The sequence below is a fragment of the Myxine glutinosa genome, chromosome 12 (genome assembly GCF_964187855.1).
Source record: "Myxine glutinosa chromosome 12, kmMyxGlut1.1, whole genome shotgun sequence".
Lineage (NCBI taxonomy): Eukaryota > Metazoa > Chordata > Myxini > Myxiniformes > Myxinidae > Myxine > Myxine glutinosa.
The window spans coordinates 74,555,549-74,571,262 of record NC_136272.1 but is presented as its reverse complement, the minus strand read 5'-3'; the positions used below and the strand labels follow the sequence as shown (position 1 = coordinate 74,571,262).

Genomic DNA, 15,714 nt, shown 5'->3' with positions numbered 1-15,714 from the left:
TCTCTCTCTTTCGCTCTCTCTTTCCCTCTCCCTCTTTCGCTTCCCCTCTTTAACTCTGTCGTGACCCTGACTTCGTGAAGGCAGGGATACACCATCCTGCATGTGGGGGATCTCTGGGTCACTCCTGCGAGATTGATCAGCTGTCTCCGTGCTGCGGGCTTGTACGAGAGAACATTCTAGGGCTATCCAACATCAACAACAACAATAACAACAACAACTACCAACCACAGTGGACTCGTACAGTACCATCCGACAAAGAAAAATAACAATAATTATAAATAAATAAAAACTGACACCATGTACCGAGCACACGCTTGTTTGCAGAATGGCGTCAAAGCCTCCCTCTGATGCATCGTTGTTTCTTGCCATCTGCACTCGCTGTACCTGCTCGTTGAATTGTGCCACTTGGTCAGTTAATGGTAGAAGGTGATGAAACGCATAGGTGGGTGCACATTTTGGTGCACGCTTGTACCTGTAGGTGAGAAAAAGCAAGATTCAATAACCCAGACAAGTACCTACAACTTATAGCAATGAAACAATAATATGCTGTTTCATATTTTGGTGAGAAAGAAAGTTGGAAAGAAGTTGGAAACTTGGAACTTTTGGTTTTGGAAAGAGTGAGATGTGCATGGAAGAAGTTTCGTGAACTGAGTGGCGTGCTGATGATGAGGGGAGTGTCGTTGAAGCTGAAGGGAAAGGTGTATGCTGCATGTGTGAGAAGTGTTATGATTTATGGGAGCGAGACATGGGTAATGAACGTAGAGCAGCAACGAAGGTTGGAAAGGGTGGAAATGCGAATGGTTCGATGGATGTGTGGAGTATCGTTGAGAGAGAGGAAGACAAATGATGAATTGCGAAAGATGATGGGAATAGAGCGTGTGATTGATGCTGTGAAGAGGAACAGGTTGAGGTGGTTTGGTCATGTGTTGAGGAAGGATGAAAGTGACTGGTTGAGAAGAGTGATGGAAATGAATGTAGAAGGAAGTAGAGGACGGGGAAGACCGAGAAAGACTTGGCTAAAGATGGTGGAAGAAGAAATGCGGGCAAGGGGGTTAACAAGGAGAGATGCAGAAAATAGGGCAAAATGGAGAAGATTGTCATGGGGACCGCAAGGCTAACCCCCGCTCTAGTAGGGAAAATGGCCTTTAAAATGCATGTTGTTGTTGTTGTATTTTGGTGAGAGCGATTTTTCCTAGCTTTTGAAGTAAATCGTTGAATATGCAGTTTTCAAAATAACTGGCATAAAATAACTTGTGAACACTATATGTGAACAATAACTTGTAACCACAGGAGCGATATCTAAAATAAATTATGCTTTCATGCTCTTGCTTTGCAAAGAAACAACAACATAAAGTCTCCCTAAAACAAACAGACCTCTTAATTTACTTCTATGTGTGCCGTTGTGTTATCTCCATATGCAGGTTTCAGAAGAGGGAACGGAGTCCTCCTAGGTCTCGAAGTATTCGCCTCCATTTCGGTAAAGCATCATGATTCATGGACAAAGCTATGGAGTTGGGTGTGGACCAAGTTGGACCAAGTTGGTCTTGTTTTTAAAGTTTTCTTCTGAAGGTTATTTTCAGGATCTACACTGAGCCCCGGACAGCTTCCAACTATATCTTGTTTGTAGTAATAGTCCCAGGGATGGTTTTTAAGATCTCCGAGGTTCTTCTTCATCTTTCACGCCTCTACCTCCTATATAAAGAAGACGACTTTAGTTGATAAGTTCTGCCCTGCTCTCAAGTATGTTCGATGGACACAGATGCCATGATTATTGTGTATTCTCAGCCAAATAGCAATGCAAACTAAAGTCGCCGCAAAGCAATGCAAATCCTTCGACCAATGACCAATTCAAGGCACTATCAGGAAGGCGGTTCCCAGAATAACAAAGGGAAAAGCGGCAAAGTATGGCAGGCTCCCAAATGCGTAAGGGAAGTAATGCAGCAGTTGAAATAACATTCAAACAAATAATAATCATAGGAAGAGAGAAAAACAAATCTTTTTTATTCAAGATAAAGGTTCTTTGAAGAGCATTGTGAGATTGGGTAAAGGGCAATGAAGTGACAGTGGGACAGTGAAAAAACAGTTGGACGAACATCTGGAGAGACACGCAAGGCAGCGTGAGGTGGAACCAGATGAAGCAGGTTCTCTCTCTGTATTGTCTGCTGTCTCCTGTCTTGTCCTCTCTCTCTGTCCATCTTGTGTTTCCCCGAGTGAATGCAAGTCATTTCATAATTAACTTTTCGCGAGGGATAATTATTTATTAATTTGTTACTGTTTGTTTTGATGTGTATGTAATCGTGTTTTTCTTCCCTCCCCCCCACTCCCACCCCTCCCCTTTCCCTTGCATTGTAATAAATCCCTTGTTGATGAGAACTCTGTCTGTGGCAACTGAGGGAACAGGGGCTCTGCAGCACATAGTATAATTGGCTCTAATCCCTTACACGGCTAAATTGTAATTAGTGCGACTAAGTCGCCATTAAAATTATTATGGCAGAAGTAGATCATTATGGCAGGAAGGTTATTAACCGCCAGCGCATACACAAATTACGGGCAGATGAAGGGACAGTTTGACCCATTCCCACCTGGTGGACACGTTGATCGCTACAGGCCCCGTGACCATTACAATACATATAAAACCCACCCGATGCATGGGTTGTCCAAGTAGGCAGGAGCAGTGAAGGCAAATGGAGATGAAGGTTTGTCGACAAATGCACCAAAGCCGAGACGCAGATTACTGGTCAGGTTGGCCATCTGAGCGGCCAATGTGGTGCCCAATCGTGACATTTTAGCCAGATCATCTTGCATAGACAAGGATAAGTCCATGAGATAATACACATCCACAGGATAATCTTCTACTGGACGTACATCAACTTGGAAGGTTAACGGTTCACCTGTGGGAGGTGAGAATAAGTGTTATCACTTATCAGGTATATGGTGATTAAAGGAAGGGATGGGGAGATGAGAATACAGAACAACTGTATTTTATGAAAATCTGGGCATACAGTCACGTGAAAAAGTAAGTACACCCCATGTAAAGTTTTGACTTTTTCAACATATTTCAACATACAGCTATTTGATCTCCATTTCAACAATATTGATAGATAAAGGTGATATAATGTAACAAATATCATGAAACATTTACATTTTGTTGTCCATTGTAAAATTTAAATAAACATAAATGCAAATTTCGCATGTGGAAAAAGTAAGTACACCCTTGGCTCTAATAGGTGGTATTGCCCCCTTTGGCAGAAACAACCTCAAGTAGGCGTTTCTTATAACTGTCTACCAGTCTTTGACATCGACTGGGAGAAATTTTTGCCCACTCCTCCATGCAGCATTCTTTCAGCTGTGTGATGTTTGAGGGGTTTCTTGCATACACAGCTCGTTTCAAGTCCCCCCCACAACATCACGATGGGATTTAGATCCGGGCTTTGACTTGGCCATTCCAGAACCCTCCATTTCATTCTTTTCACCCATTCCTTGGTGGATTTACTGGTATGTTTAGGGTCATTGTCATGTTGCAAGGTCCACCTTCGGTTGAGCTTCAACTTTCTGACAGATGGCCTCACATTATCCTCAAGCACCCTCTGGTACAATGAAGAATTCATAGTGGATTATATGATGGTGAGCTGCCCAGGCCCTGATGCAGCAAAGCTGCCCCAAACCATAATATTTCCACCACCATGCTTTGCAGTTGGTATCAGGTTCTTGTGGTCAAATGCTGTCTTTGGTTTTCGCCAAACATGTCTTCTGGTACTGTGGCCAAATAGCTCTACCTTTGACTCATCTGTCCAGAGCACATTGTTCCAGAAGTGCTGGTCTTTGCCTCGGTGTTCATTGGCAAACTTTAGTCTTGCCCTGATGTTCTTTCTGGACAGCAAAGGTTTCCTCCTGGCACACCTCCCATGTAGATCAAATTTGTGCAGCCTCTTTCTAATGGTAGACTCGTGCACTTTGACATAAACAGTGGCAAGAGCTACCTGTAGGTCCTGTGATAACATTCTGGGGTTCTTAGAGACTTCTTTCAGCACTTGCGGTCTGCTCTCGGGCTGTACTTGCTGGGGCGGCCTGGCTTGATCAAGTTGGCAGTTGTTTGGAATCTTCTCCACTTGCAGATGATCTTCCGGACAGTCGAATGATTGATTTCAAATTGTTTGGAGATCTTTTTAAATCCCTTCCCAGACTCGTAGGCATCTATAACCTTCTTTCTGAAGGCATCAGAGAGCTCTTTTGATCTAGGCATGGTGACGCCGCACACTTCAACAACAAAGAGCAAACCAAACTAAATGTCTGAGGTTTAAATAAGACAGGTTCCTCCAAGATCCTCTCTGATGATGTTCTAATCATTTGCACCTGAGCTGGTGCACCTGATTCTAATTTTAGGTATTTGAAGTAGTGATAAATGTAGGGGTGTACTTACTTTTTCCACATGCGAAATTTGCATTTATGTTTATTTAAATTATACAATGGACTACAAAATGTAAATGTTTCATGATATTTGTTGTATTATATCACCTTTATCTGTCAATATTGTTGAACTGAAGATCAAATAGCTGCATGTTGAAATATGTTGAAAAAGTCAAAACTTTACATGGGGTGTACTTACTTTATCACGTGACTGTATTAAGAGTTTTTTTCCCAACAGACCAAAAAATAAGTTATATATATATATATATATATATATATATATATATATATATATATATATATATATATATATATATATATATATATATATATATATATATATATATATATATTCCCCAATATTCATCTATCCCTGGTGTCCCTGGTCAACCCTGGTGTTGGGCTAGTGGCTAGGGTGCCGGCTTAGGATCCTAGGATCCTGGGTTCGAATCCCGGTCAATCGCTGAATTAACGCCAGGGGGGTTGACTCAGCCTGTCATCCTTCCGAGGTCGGCTAATTGAGTACCAGTTCACTGGTAATTCCCTGTTTGTCGTTAAAGGCGGCAAAAAGGGTTGGCGTCAGGAAGGGCATCCGGCCGTAAAACATTGCTTCAAAAAAGGGGACCAAAAAACAACAACAACCACGGTTCCCGAAAAAGGCCAACCCCCGCTTTGCGGGGAAAAATGGCCTCTAAATGTGGTTATATTTTTTATATTCATCTATCAATGTTTTGCAAAATGCTAGAGCCAGCTTTGTCATGCATCTGCTTTGAATTAATTTGAATTCCCAAAATTGTGCCAGATTTAGGGTCATGCCACATCAGAGCATCCGCTTGTAGTCTGGGAGGTTGTCGGTTGAAACCCCATCCGAGTCATACCATGCTTTATAATTAGTACGTGCTGCTTCCTTGCTTGACACTCAGAATTTTAAAGGAAGGAGAGTACAGAAAAACAACCAGAGGTTGGCAATCATAGCACATGCTTCGATTGGCTGAATGGCCTCCTCCCGCGTGAAGTTCCTTATTAGGGAAATCAAATGCAGCACTGTCCAGGATTCAATACATGTGTACTGTATGAACAAATGACCTGAGATCAGCCTGAGTCTATGTTTTTGGTTCTCGAAACCTTTGGCTCTACCTCCCAGCCAAGCTAACAGAATGGTTTCCCTCCAAAAGCTCAGGCAGGGCTGTGAGTTAAAATGCTTGCAGATCACCCAGGGTCTCATGGTCTATTGCAGGCCAGTGTCACTCTGTCCCTCCAGAAGGTACTTAATATCTGAGTGCACATGGCTGGTGTCTGATGAAGACCACACTGTGGCTGAAATGTCAGACTTTCTGAGTGTTAGTCTATTTGACAAAACGTCCACTTGTTTGTGTTTTTATGTTCCAAACTCTGATTCTTGCAATTTTGGTGATTATAGTTTTTCTCATTTACAAACTTCCTTAATGGCATGAAAAACTAAACTGTCTTTGTTAGCTCGGAAAAGGAAACCAAGTTGGGAAATGAAATGCTTTGAACAAATGCCCTTGGAATATTTCCCAGAACAGAGGAAATGTTTAGCATAGTGGAATATCAGCAAAAAAAGTTGATGCAGCTTCCACAAAAACCTCAAAATTCCGAAGCTAATATGCCCAACATGTTATCCGAAGCCGTGAAAACTGTGCTGTGATAGAACTGTAAAGGGCCTTCCAGTGCAGGGCTAAAATACCCAAATAAAACCAGTCATACCAGGCCAGAGGTTGAGAGTTATTTCTTGTGGAGACTGCTGCACTGGGCTACGAGAAGCCAACGATGCAGCTGCACTCAGAGGCAACGCGCGGATCACTTGTATGCGATTTCTTGGGGACTCAATAGAGCTTCTGGGACAGCCAGCCTGAAGCAAGTCTTCCACAAGATTGCAGCGAGACTGCAGAGGATCTGAAAGTCTGGTGAAATTCTGAATAGTATTTGACAACAGAGAAAGAAAATCTCATTAGAAAACCCAAAAATGCTTTGTGTGAGATTAGATGTTGAATAAAAATAGAGTTCAAACATTATTTGTTGATACATCATCATACTACAATGTGCAATTTGGTGTCTGTCTGATCGTGATACATTCGGTCGTTACTCATCCAATCTCAACCAAACCTGACAGGAGGACAAAGGGCCACACGATGGATGTTGTAGTGACTTCATCCACCCCTCCCTCCCCAAGGGGGTTTTCCGCCTTGGGTGAAATCCATGTTAAGGCATATGTCCGTGTTAAGATAGCTAATCATGGCGTTTTTCCAAAGCCACTTCGAATAACAAAAGTAATAACAACAATAATGATAATAGCATAATATTAATGTTATTACAATGAAAACAATATTAATACTAATAATATCCCCTTTCCCCAAGGAGTTTTTCCTCCTTGGTTAATGCTGTGTTAACGTGTATAAATAGCTTATTGTGACGTTTCATGGGTCACCCCTACCATAAGTAAAAAATATAAACCACAAACACTTTTGATTACCTTTTTCAAGTCACTACTGCTGTTTAACACTAAACTGAGAGGGATGAAACTTGGGGGTGTGTTCAGTTACCAAGCAGCTATCTAGCGCTGGCCAAGTCAGTCGTTCCTAATCAACGGTTTCAAATGAAATGCTTGCTTGAATTCTTCAGCCATTTGGCGAGCGCTCTACAAGAAACATGGTAACTGAACACGCCCCGACGTTCTTGAGGCCCGAGCCGAGATCTACTGTAAACTATATACCCCAGAGAGGATAATAACATGATCCTTTGTGACACTCTCGTAGGGTGTGGGTGTACTAGGTTATAATAAATCCCAAATGACATTCTGTTTTAATATAAGGGATACAGTTAAGGAAAGTCTGGAGGGGGATGCCTAAGCAATCCGATTTGTGTAAAGACTGGCAAGTAATGAGTGCTTGTGGCCGATTGGCAGCTATCCAGCTCCGCTCCCTAAATATAAAAGGCTTTTAATTGAAATTTAAAAAAACCTAATTTAAATCCAATTTTTCTAATTTTTACTGCATAAATTTTAGCTCGCCAAGTGTGAGAAATGCAATAATCATCCCTGATGGAAATGCCAATTATTTTGATGTTTCACGGCTAACGTAAACTAACATTCAGGCCTAACACGAACTAGCTTTGTTGATTTTCTGACTCATTTGACCTCTCTCATTGATCTCAGCCCATCCGACTTCCAAACTTTCATTTCTTTGTCTCTTTTAGTAAGATACCTCATATCACTTTGCAAATTCCAGTGCAATTACTCTGGCACATAAAATAAAATTTGTATTGAAAGCAATGTTGTTATCACAAATTAGTTACGAGCGACTGTTTGGCAGTGTATTGTGTTTGGTGCATGGTTAATGCTTGTATATTATGTTTATATTTGGAATTAATATCTAATATGATGATGATGACCATTCCTTTTTGCATCCTCAGATGCATCGGGCCGCTGAAGCAGTTTATTGGCTAGTGGGCACAATCGTGGACGAGTCGGCACTCCGACGCAGGATACTCGAATGGCTCATTTATCCCAGTAAGCTGGTACTCATTTTGCCGACCTCAGAAGGATGACAGGCCGAGTCAACCCACCTGGTGTTAATTCAACGGCATGACAGGGGGCTTGAACTCAGGACCCTGAGATCTTAAGCCAGCCACTTTAACCGTTAAGCCAACACCACCAGGCTTACATCTAATATATAAAGCTCTTTCTAACCACTGATATAAATGTTTAGTTAATGCTTTCTAGATACGTAAGAAAGTTCAAATTTGGCGGACTGATGCAACTCGAAGCCACGATCCCTGGATAAATCACAAAAGTTGGAAAATGTCCAATAAACTGGTTGCTAGGCAACGCTAATATGTGCATCTTTTAACTTTTAACATATTTACTATAGCTGTAAACATTTAAATAAAGAGCTCATTCTAATCACTAATTATCTATTTACCTAAGTTATATAGCTGCTTTCAGAATGCAAGCACAATCCACTTCAATAAGTATCTAAAACTCCATTACAATCCACATCATCAAATATACAAAGTGGATATTTATTACATCTGCAACCTATGAATGCGAGTGGAATAGCTCATTTGAAAGGGAAGGTAGACATCTTGAGCTAGTTGTTGTTGAAGTTTTTTTGCTATCAGAGAAAATTGAAATACAGTAGATGAAAACACAATCAGATTTTTCATTCTATTCACTGGGTGATGTAATTGATGGATTCTTCAGTGGGTCATGTAGTATATCACCCCCACCGGCCGTTGCGCTCCCTACCCCCCAGCCCAGGCCCCTGGGCAATTGCCCAGACTGCCCCGTAGGAAAGACCACCCTTGTCATTAGGACATCAATCAATAAAAGAAACGTGGGGTTTCAGAGAATTGTTGTAAATAATGTGGTTGCTAGTAATTGCCAAAATATTTTCAATATGGCTGGATGATTTAAACAGAATATTTTGAATATGGCAGTGATACCAAGTCAGTGGTGTAGATGAGCCTTTCCTCAAATAAGATGAAGATTGGAATCGTGATTGAAAATATTGTCCTGTCACCCGGCGGTTAAGACCACTGGGTGACGAATGATCGATCGTTTTTACTCCCGAGGCGACAGCCCGAATATTGGCGTTACTTGTTGGCGCGCGCGCAGGAATGAAGGCAGCGAGGTGCTTACCTGAAAGGAAGCCTGAACGGAAGGGTTAAATTCTCTGAATGAACCACCTTTAGAGGCCATTTTTCCCCACAGAGTGGGGGTTGGCCCTTTTTGGGCACCGTGGTCCCTTTTTTTGAAGCAATGTTTTATGGCCGGATGCCCTTCCTGTCGCCAACCCTGTTGGTCGCCTCTTGCGACACACAGGGAATTACCAGTGAACTGGTACTCAATTTGCCGACCTCGGAAGGATGACAGGCTGAGTCAACCCCCCTGGTATTAATTCAACGATCGACCGGGATTCTAACCCAGGATCCTAGGATCCCAAGCCAGCACCCTAACTGCTAAGCCAACACCAGGCTTTTCTAAACAATTATGCTGCTAAACCACCGTTTAGAGGCCATTTTTCTCTAAACGGTGGTTTAGCAGCATAATATAAATTAGTTTAGCTGCTTAGATAAATATAAATGCCCGTATAAATGAGAATTAAGATACAGTATTAGCGAAGCCCAGTAGATCTATTTATTTATTTAAAATTTCCAAATAATTCATTCATTCCTATGCAGCCTGTGGCTGCTTGGCTGCATCGTTTTCTGGGGGTGCGGGTGTGCTGCAGATGCAGTGCCCCCTAATGAAGTAGCTCCTACTCATTTTATCTGACCACTCTCTGACCCACAAACAAATAAACACACATGACAAATGAAATGCAACAATAATGAATTTAATGAAAGTAAATGTCAGGGATAAAAAAAAAGAAATGTAAGGTAAATCTAAATCCTAATTTGAGACGTCTTCACTCAGTCACAAAAACAGACAAGGGGAAAGATAATGAAAATAAAATAAAGTGTTTTATTGAGTTGGCCGGTCCTCAGTTCTGGTCCAGAATGCGATTGGGAGCTTGATGGCCACCTCAGCCCGCGCAGCCACCCGCGCGAGAAGTGCTCCCACAATAGCGCCTGCGCCGCGCATCGAAAACGCCCAGGTGTGAGCAAGCAGTCAAACGGCCCTTCCTCACTTCCACCGCCAAGCGCAACGTGGCTCCAGCTCCCCCGAAAAAGCACCACAGTCCAACATCACCCCCTCCTCCAGCGTTGCAAAAGTTCCACACCACAGCTCCGAAAAGTTCTCCTCACGAGCGCACCCGAGCCAGAAAAGCCAGCGACAAAAGCGACTGAGAGAGAGCAAAGACCCAGAGAGAGAGAGAGACTCTTCTTCCTCCCTCCTCTCAAACTTTCTCGATGACGTCACTCCGACCAATGGCCGAGCTCCATCGAATCACCCTGTGTCTCCACGACCAATGAAGAAGCTTGGGGCGTGGCCTGTCGGTTACGATTCTTTGGAGGCAGGGTTTAGTTGCCGATCGAGAATGTTCGTGCTTCTGTCGGAAATTATGTCAGTTATGGTTGGTTAATGGACGATTGTTGTTATTGTTGCTGTTGTAACGAGGGTTTTTATGGCCGGCCTTGTTATAATTGTAAAAACATAAGGAAAAACCACCGAGGACAATCACATAATGGGGAGAACTAATTTTAACCCCTATCTAATTACCATAGCTTCACCCCTTGTGTGAAAACACGTATACAACTTAAGCTCCGGTTTCCCTACTTAATACATCGAGATGTCTCCAACTTGTCCATGGTCCATGCTATACCTATCCAGTCCTATCTGTACTAGGGTATTTCATCATCTACCCCCACAAACATAACAATATTGATGCAGCACAAGTATCGCACCTGCATAGAACACCAGGCACACTGTGGGTTCCGGAGAAGACAATCCCAACATGATGAGTCTGCGTAGCCAGCACTGCATACGTTCACATCTATTCCATCTTCAGAAAGGTAGTAAATACAGAAAAAAGACAATTAACAGTATTATCAATGTGGAGCTCTAAGTCTTTGTTGCAAGACAATGTTAGTGGTGTGTTGAGTTAAGGAGCGGAGGGTTTAGGATAAGAGAAATGCAGCGCTGTAGGTCCAGAGGCAAAATAAAAGTGGGACAAAGGCATGTTGGTAAGCATAACACTTGGATTTAGATACACAATTAAGCAGTGAGCTATTCAATGAATAGAAATAACCCTGTGAGTGTGGGTGAGCAAATGATGGTGGGGCAGAGAGTGCAAACCCAATCAAAAGTAGACAACATATTTCAACATAAATGTTGACAACATGTCTACTAAGAGCAAAAAAACAAGCTCTACGCCTCAGCATCTTACGAGAAGACATCAAGGATGATCAACACGTTAGCACCTGCAATTTTAACCTGGGTTTAAGATATAGCCCATGGAGAAGAACCAAATCTCCGATGGACTGTACATGAAGGCTTTGGAAGCCATGAAGAAGATGTATATTTTTTACAGGCAGAATTTGCCTATTCAGCATCTGGCGTTGTAGGTGAGTTTCAAAATGTTATCGAATGAGAATTTTTCACACTGTATATAATGAAACCAAGGAATATGAGAATCTGGACACTCATTAATAACTGAAGACAACTGACACACACACACACACACACACACACACACACACACACACACACACACACACACACACACACACACACACACACACACACACACACGACAGTTGATATCAAATGATTAAATGTTCAGTAATTTAGGCCCCTAATTGGTCGGTCCTACCAAAAAAACAAACAAGAGTGATGTCCATTGAGCTTGATTTCAACATTCTTCAGTACTTATCCAGCTCTCCAACAGCAGCAGTACAGCTGAATAAAGATTTGAAAGAAAGTTGACCAAGACTAAAATTCAGCAAGGAACAGGATTAATTTTCAGAGTGGAGTTGGGAAAGTAAGCAAATTAGCAGAATAAAATGCGAAGGAAAAGTAGCAGTTCAGATTGGTACGGAGATGGCAGTCTATATGACAGCTAAGGGTGTCGTAGATGATGTCATCAGAGCTAGCAGGTGGCATAACACACACTCGGATGTAAAGTGTGTAAAGGAATGTCGGATGTACTCGTAAAAGGGGTATAAGGAATGCATGTGAAAATAAACATTTATAATAAGAGGGTCATGTTTGGAAAAACTGCTGCTGCTTGTCAAGAAAGTTGGCACTCTTTCTCCAAGTAATAACTTGGCTACACTGTTGGTATTGTGTTCCATAATAATTGTTGTTGAGTTCTAATGTTGTAGTATAAAGGGTATGAAAGGTCCATGAGTTTATATGGTGCAGGCAATGACCATCTGGGAGGCCAAAGTGTTTGTTGGAAGGTAAAGAGGAGAGACAAAACAAAGGAGTTCTCAAAGGGGACAATTCAGACAGAGACAGTGTTCAACGACGTGTGGCCCTGAATGGGTTTCTCTCATCTCCTCTTCCTGTTCAGGCTGGAGTTCCACAAGGCAGTGTTCTGGGCCCTGTGCTTTTTCTGGTCTTCATCAATGATCTCTCTGACTCTCTTGAAAATCCTCTCTATCTCTTTGCTGATGACTCTACTCTCTGTCGCTTCATTCCTCATCCCTCAGATCGGCAGTCTGCAGCCTCCTCACTCTCTGCAGACCTGTACAAAATCTCAGACTGGGCAAACAAGTGGAACATGTCTTTCAATTCTGACAAATCTCACACTCTTACGATGTCTCTCCGAAAAGACCGACTGGACAACCCTCCCATCTACTTTCTGAATAATCCTCTCCAAGAAGTTCTGTCACTCAAGCTTTTGGGTCTCACTATCTGCCATGATCTTTCCTGGGAAAGCCACATTTCAAATCTGGCCTCCAAAGCCAGTCGTGACTGGGCATCCTCCGTCGTGCGAAGTCCTTCCTTGGCACACCTGAGCTCCTCACCACATACAAGGCTTTCATCCGCAGCTCAATGGAATACTGCTCTCCCCTCTGGGCTGGTGCTCCTGCCTCACACCTAGCTCGTCTTCACGCTGTTGAAACCAAAGCGTTCAGAATCATTGGAATCTCCCGCGATGAAGCTAACTCTGAGGGTCTTTCACTCACTCACCGCAGGCAGGTTGGTGGTCTTTCCGTCTTCTACCGACTCCTCTCTGGCCTTGCCCCCCCCCCAGCTCTCTCTGGGCTCTGTCCCCCAAATATTCCTACAGGTCGCACAAGATCTGCCTGCAACCCTCTTATGGTTAAACTGCCAAAATCAAGACTCTCTGCTCACCTTCACTCCTCTTTTTCCTGCCTCTGGAACAAACTCCCTCACTCTCTTCAATCCCACTCCACCCTCCAGGTCTTTAAGACAGCTGTTCACCACCATCTCTTATCTTCCCCCATCCAAAACCTTGATCTTTTCTACCCCCGCTAATTTCACCCCAAATCCACTTTTTTGAAATACCAACTTCTGTCCTGGAAGTCCTTGGTGTCCTTGTGTTTTATACTTCTCTCACCCCCCCTCCCCCCTTCCCATGCCTCCTCCCCCCTAACCCCCTCTCCCTCCCACACATCTCCCTGCTCTCAAATGTTGTGCTTGTGTGCTCCCCCTTCTCTCCCCATCTTGTCTTCCGCTCCCTCTTTTTATATATTTTGTTTGTCTGTTTGATTTGTTTGTGAAATAAATGTTAGCTCTTTCACGAGCCTCGATTCTGTATACAAAAAAAAAAAAAAAGTTCAGAGGGGACCCCAGACAGTGAGGATGGGGTCCAGAATGCGATTGGGAGCTTGATGGCCGCTGCAGCCCTGGCAACAGCCAGCGCAGGTTTGTAAAAAATAAGTGGCTTGAAGCAGAAAAAAAGCTGGAAAGCACCAAGTACTGGAAGAGGATGAGTAGGAAACAAATTAAGGATGAGATAACAATTTGAAGATGGGAAAAGGGTAGGAGGAATTTGAGGATGGGGAAAGGGTAGGAGGAATTTTAGGATGGGGAAAGGGTAGGAGGAATTTGAGGATGGGAAAGGGTAGGAGGAATTTGAGGATGGGGAAAGGGTAGGAGGAATTTGAGGATGGGAAAGGGTAGGAGGAATTTGAGTATGGGGAAAGGGTAGGAGGAATTTGAGGATGGGGAAAGGGTAGGAGGAATTTGAGGATGGGAAAGTGTAGGAGGAATTTGAGGATGGGAAAGGGTAGGAGGAATTTGAGTATGGGGAAAGGGTAGGATAAATTTGAGGATGGGAAAGGGTAGGAGGAATTTGAGTATGGGGAAAGGGTAGGAGGAATTTGAGGATGGGGAAAGGGTAGGAGGAATTTGAGGATGGGAAAGGGTAGGAGGAATTTGAGGATGGGAAAGGGTAGGAGGAATTTGAGGATGGGGAGAAGGAGCATAAGAATTTAAGGAGGAGACAATAACGAGAGAATGGGGAAGGAGCTAAGGACATAATTTGAGAATGGAGAGGCATAACAACTTTAGGATGGGGGATGAGAGATGTAACAACTTGATGGAAGAAGGCAGCAATTTGAGTATGCGCAGGGGGGGAATTTGAGTAAGGGAGGGGGGCAACCATTAGAGCATTATGGGGTGGTAGGCAACTATTTGATGTTGAAAAGGAAGATGCACCAACTTGAATATTGGTGAGGAGGGGACAGCAACAACAAAATAAGAAAAGTGTTGTTCTGGGACACCATTAATTTGGATGAGACATTAATCTAGTTCAATCTTCATGCATGAAGACATCAAGAGATTCTTGGGCATTTTTAGAAAGAGCAAGTCATGGATCAGTACAATGACCACTCCACTGCCAGTATACCATCTACTATACAAGAGCCATTTGTCTGTGTGTGTGTCGCCATTTTTCTCAGAGATGGCTGAACGGACCTTTGTCAAACTTTCAGGGGCTTGTCAGTAAGTGCCTGGGAGTGTTTTAGAGAGAGAAAAAATAAAATATATATATCTATTAAAATATTAGAAACAAAGTCGATCGTGGGTTGGTAATTATATAATTCACACAGTGCAATACATGCAGACTGGTCTCATGGGTTTATTTTAACTCCAATTTGCATTCTGTTTTCACTTTTAGCAAGAAGTAGCGGTCTGTGCAGCCACTCATCAACTTTATTTGGTGAAAATCGGATAATTTTTAGCTGAGTTACCTCAGATCGTGGGTTGGTAATTATATAGTTCACATCTATACTAACAAGCATTCTGAGTATTGCACTGCAATACATGTCCCCTACCGGCAGTCTGTCGTCCAGAAAACTGTTGGGGAAATTCCCAAAGTTCAAAGTGCCATAACTTTGTCAAAAATGATCGAAACGTCATGAAGTTCGAATTTGATCTGTAACTTATCATGAGGAAACCATGTACCAAGTTTGAAATCATAAGCATTAAGAGTTTAGAAAAAAAGTCCGGAAAACTGTTCTTTGCGTGACGGACGGACAGACTGACAGACTGACAGACGGAGGGACGGAGTGCAAACCTATAGTCCCCTCCGGTGTATACCGGTAGGGGACTAATAAGAGAGCCGTTTGTCTGTGTGTGTGTGCGTGCATGTGTATGTGAGTGTGTGTGTGTCTGTGTGTGTGTGTGTGTGTGTGTGTGTGTGTCTGTGTCACCATTTTTATCAAAGATGGCTGAACGGATATTCGTCAAACTTTCAGCGGTTTGTCGGTGAGTGCCAGGGAGTGTTTTAGATCAATTGTTTTTTTGTTTTTTTTATATTTGAAAGAAAAAGGTCGATTTTGTGGGGGAATAAAAAATACGCTCTACAGTGCGTAAGCTTTTTTGATTAATGAATGGCAGTTATATACAAGTACATATATGCATAAATA

At 42.7% G+C, this 15,714-nt stretch overlaps 1 protein-coding gene across 2 annotated transcripts in view; it reads right to left on the bottom strand.

Moving 5' to 3' along the window:
* The window catches only part of LOC137437527 (integrin beta-5), a 129,051-nt gene that overhangs the window by 109,470 nt on the left and 3,867 nt on the right, over positions 1-15,714 (bottom strand). For both annotated transcript variants that reach the window (XM_068131920.2, XM_068131921.2), the window contains exons 2-5: positions 10,777-10,874; positions 6,136-6,343; positions 2,642-2,891; positions 304-472 (exon numbers count right to left, since the gene is read on the bottom strand). In XM_068131920.2, the coding sequence (XP_067988021.2) occupies positions 304-472; positions 2,642-2,891; positions 6,136-6,343; positions 10,777-10,874 (725 nt within the window). The remainder of the gene's footprint in view (positions 1-303; positions 473-2,641; positions 2,892-6,135; positions 6,344-10,776; positions 10,875-15,714) is intronic.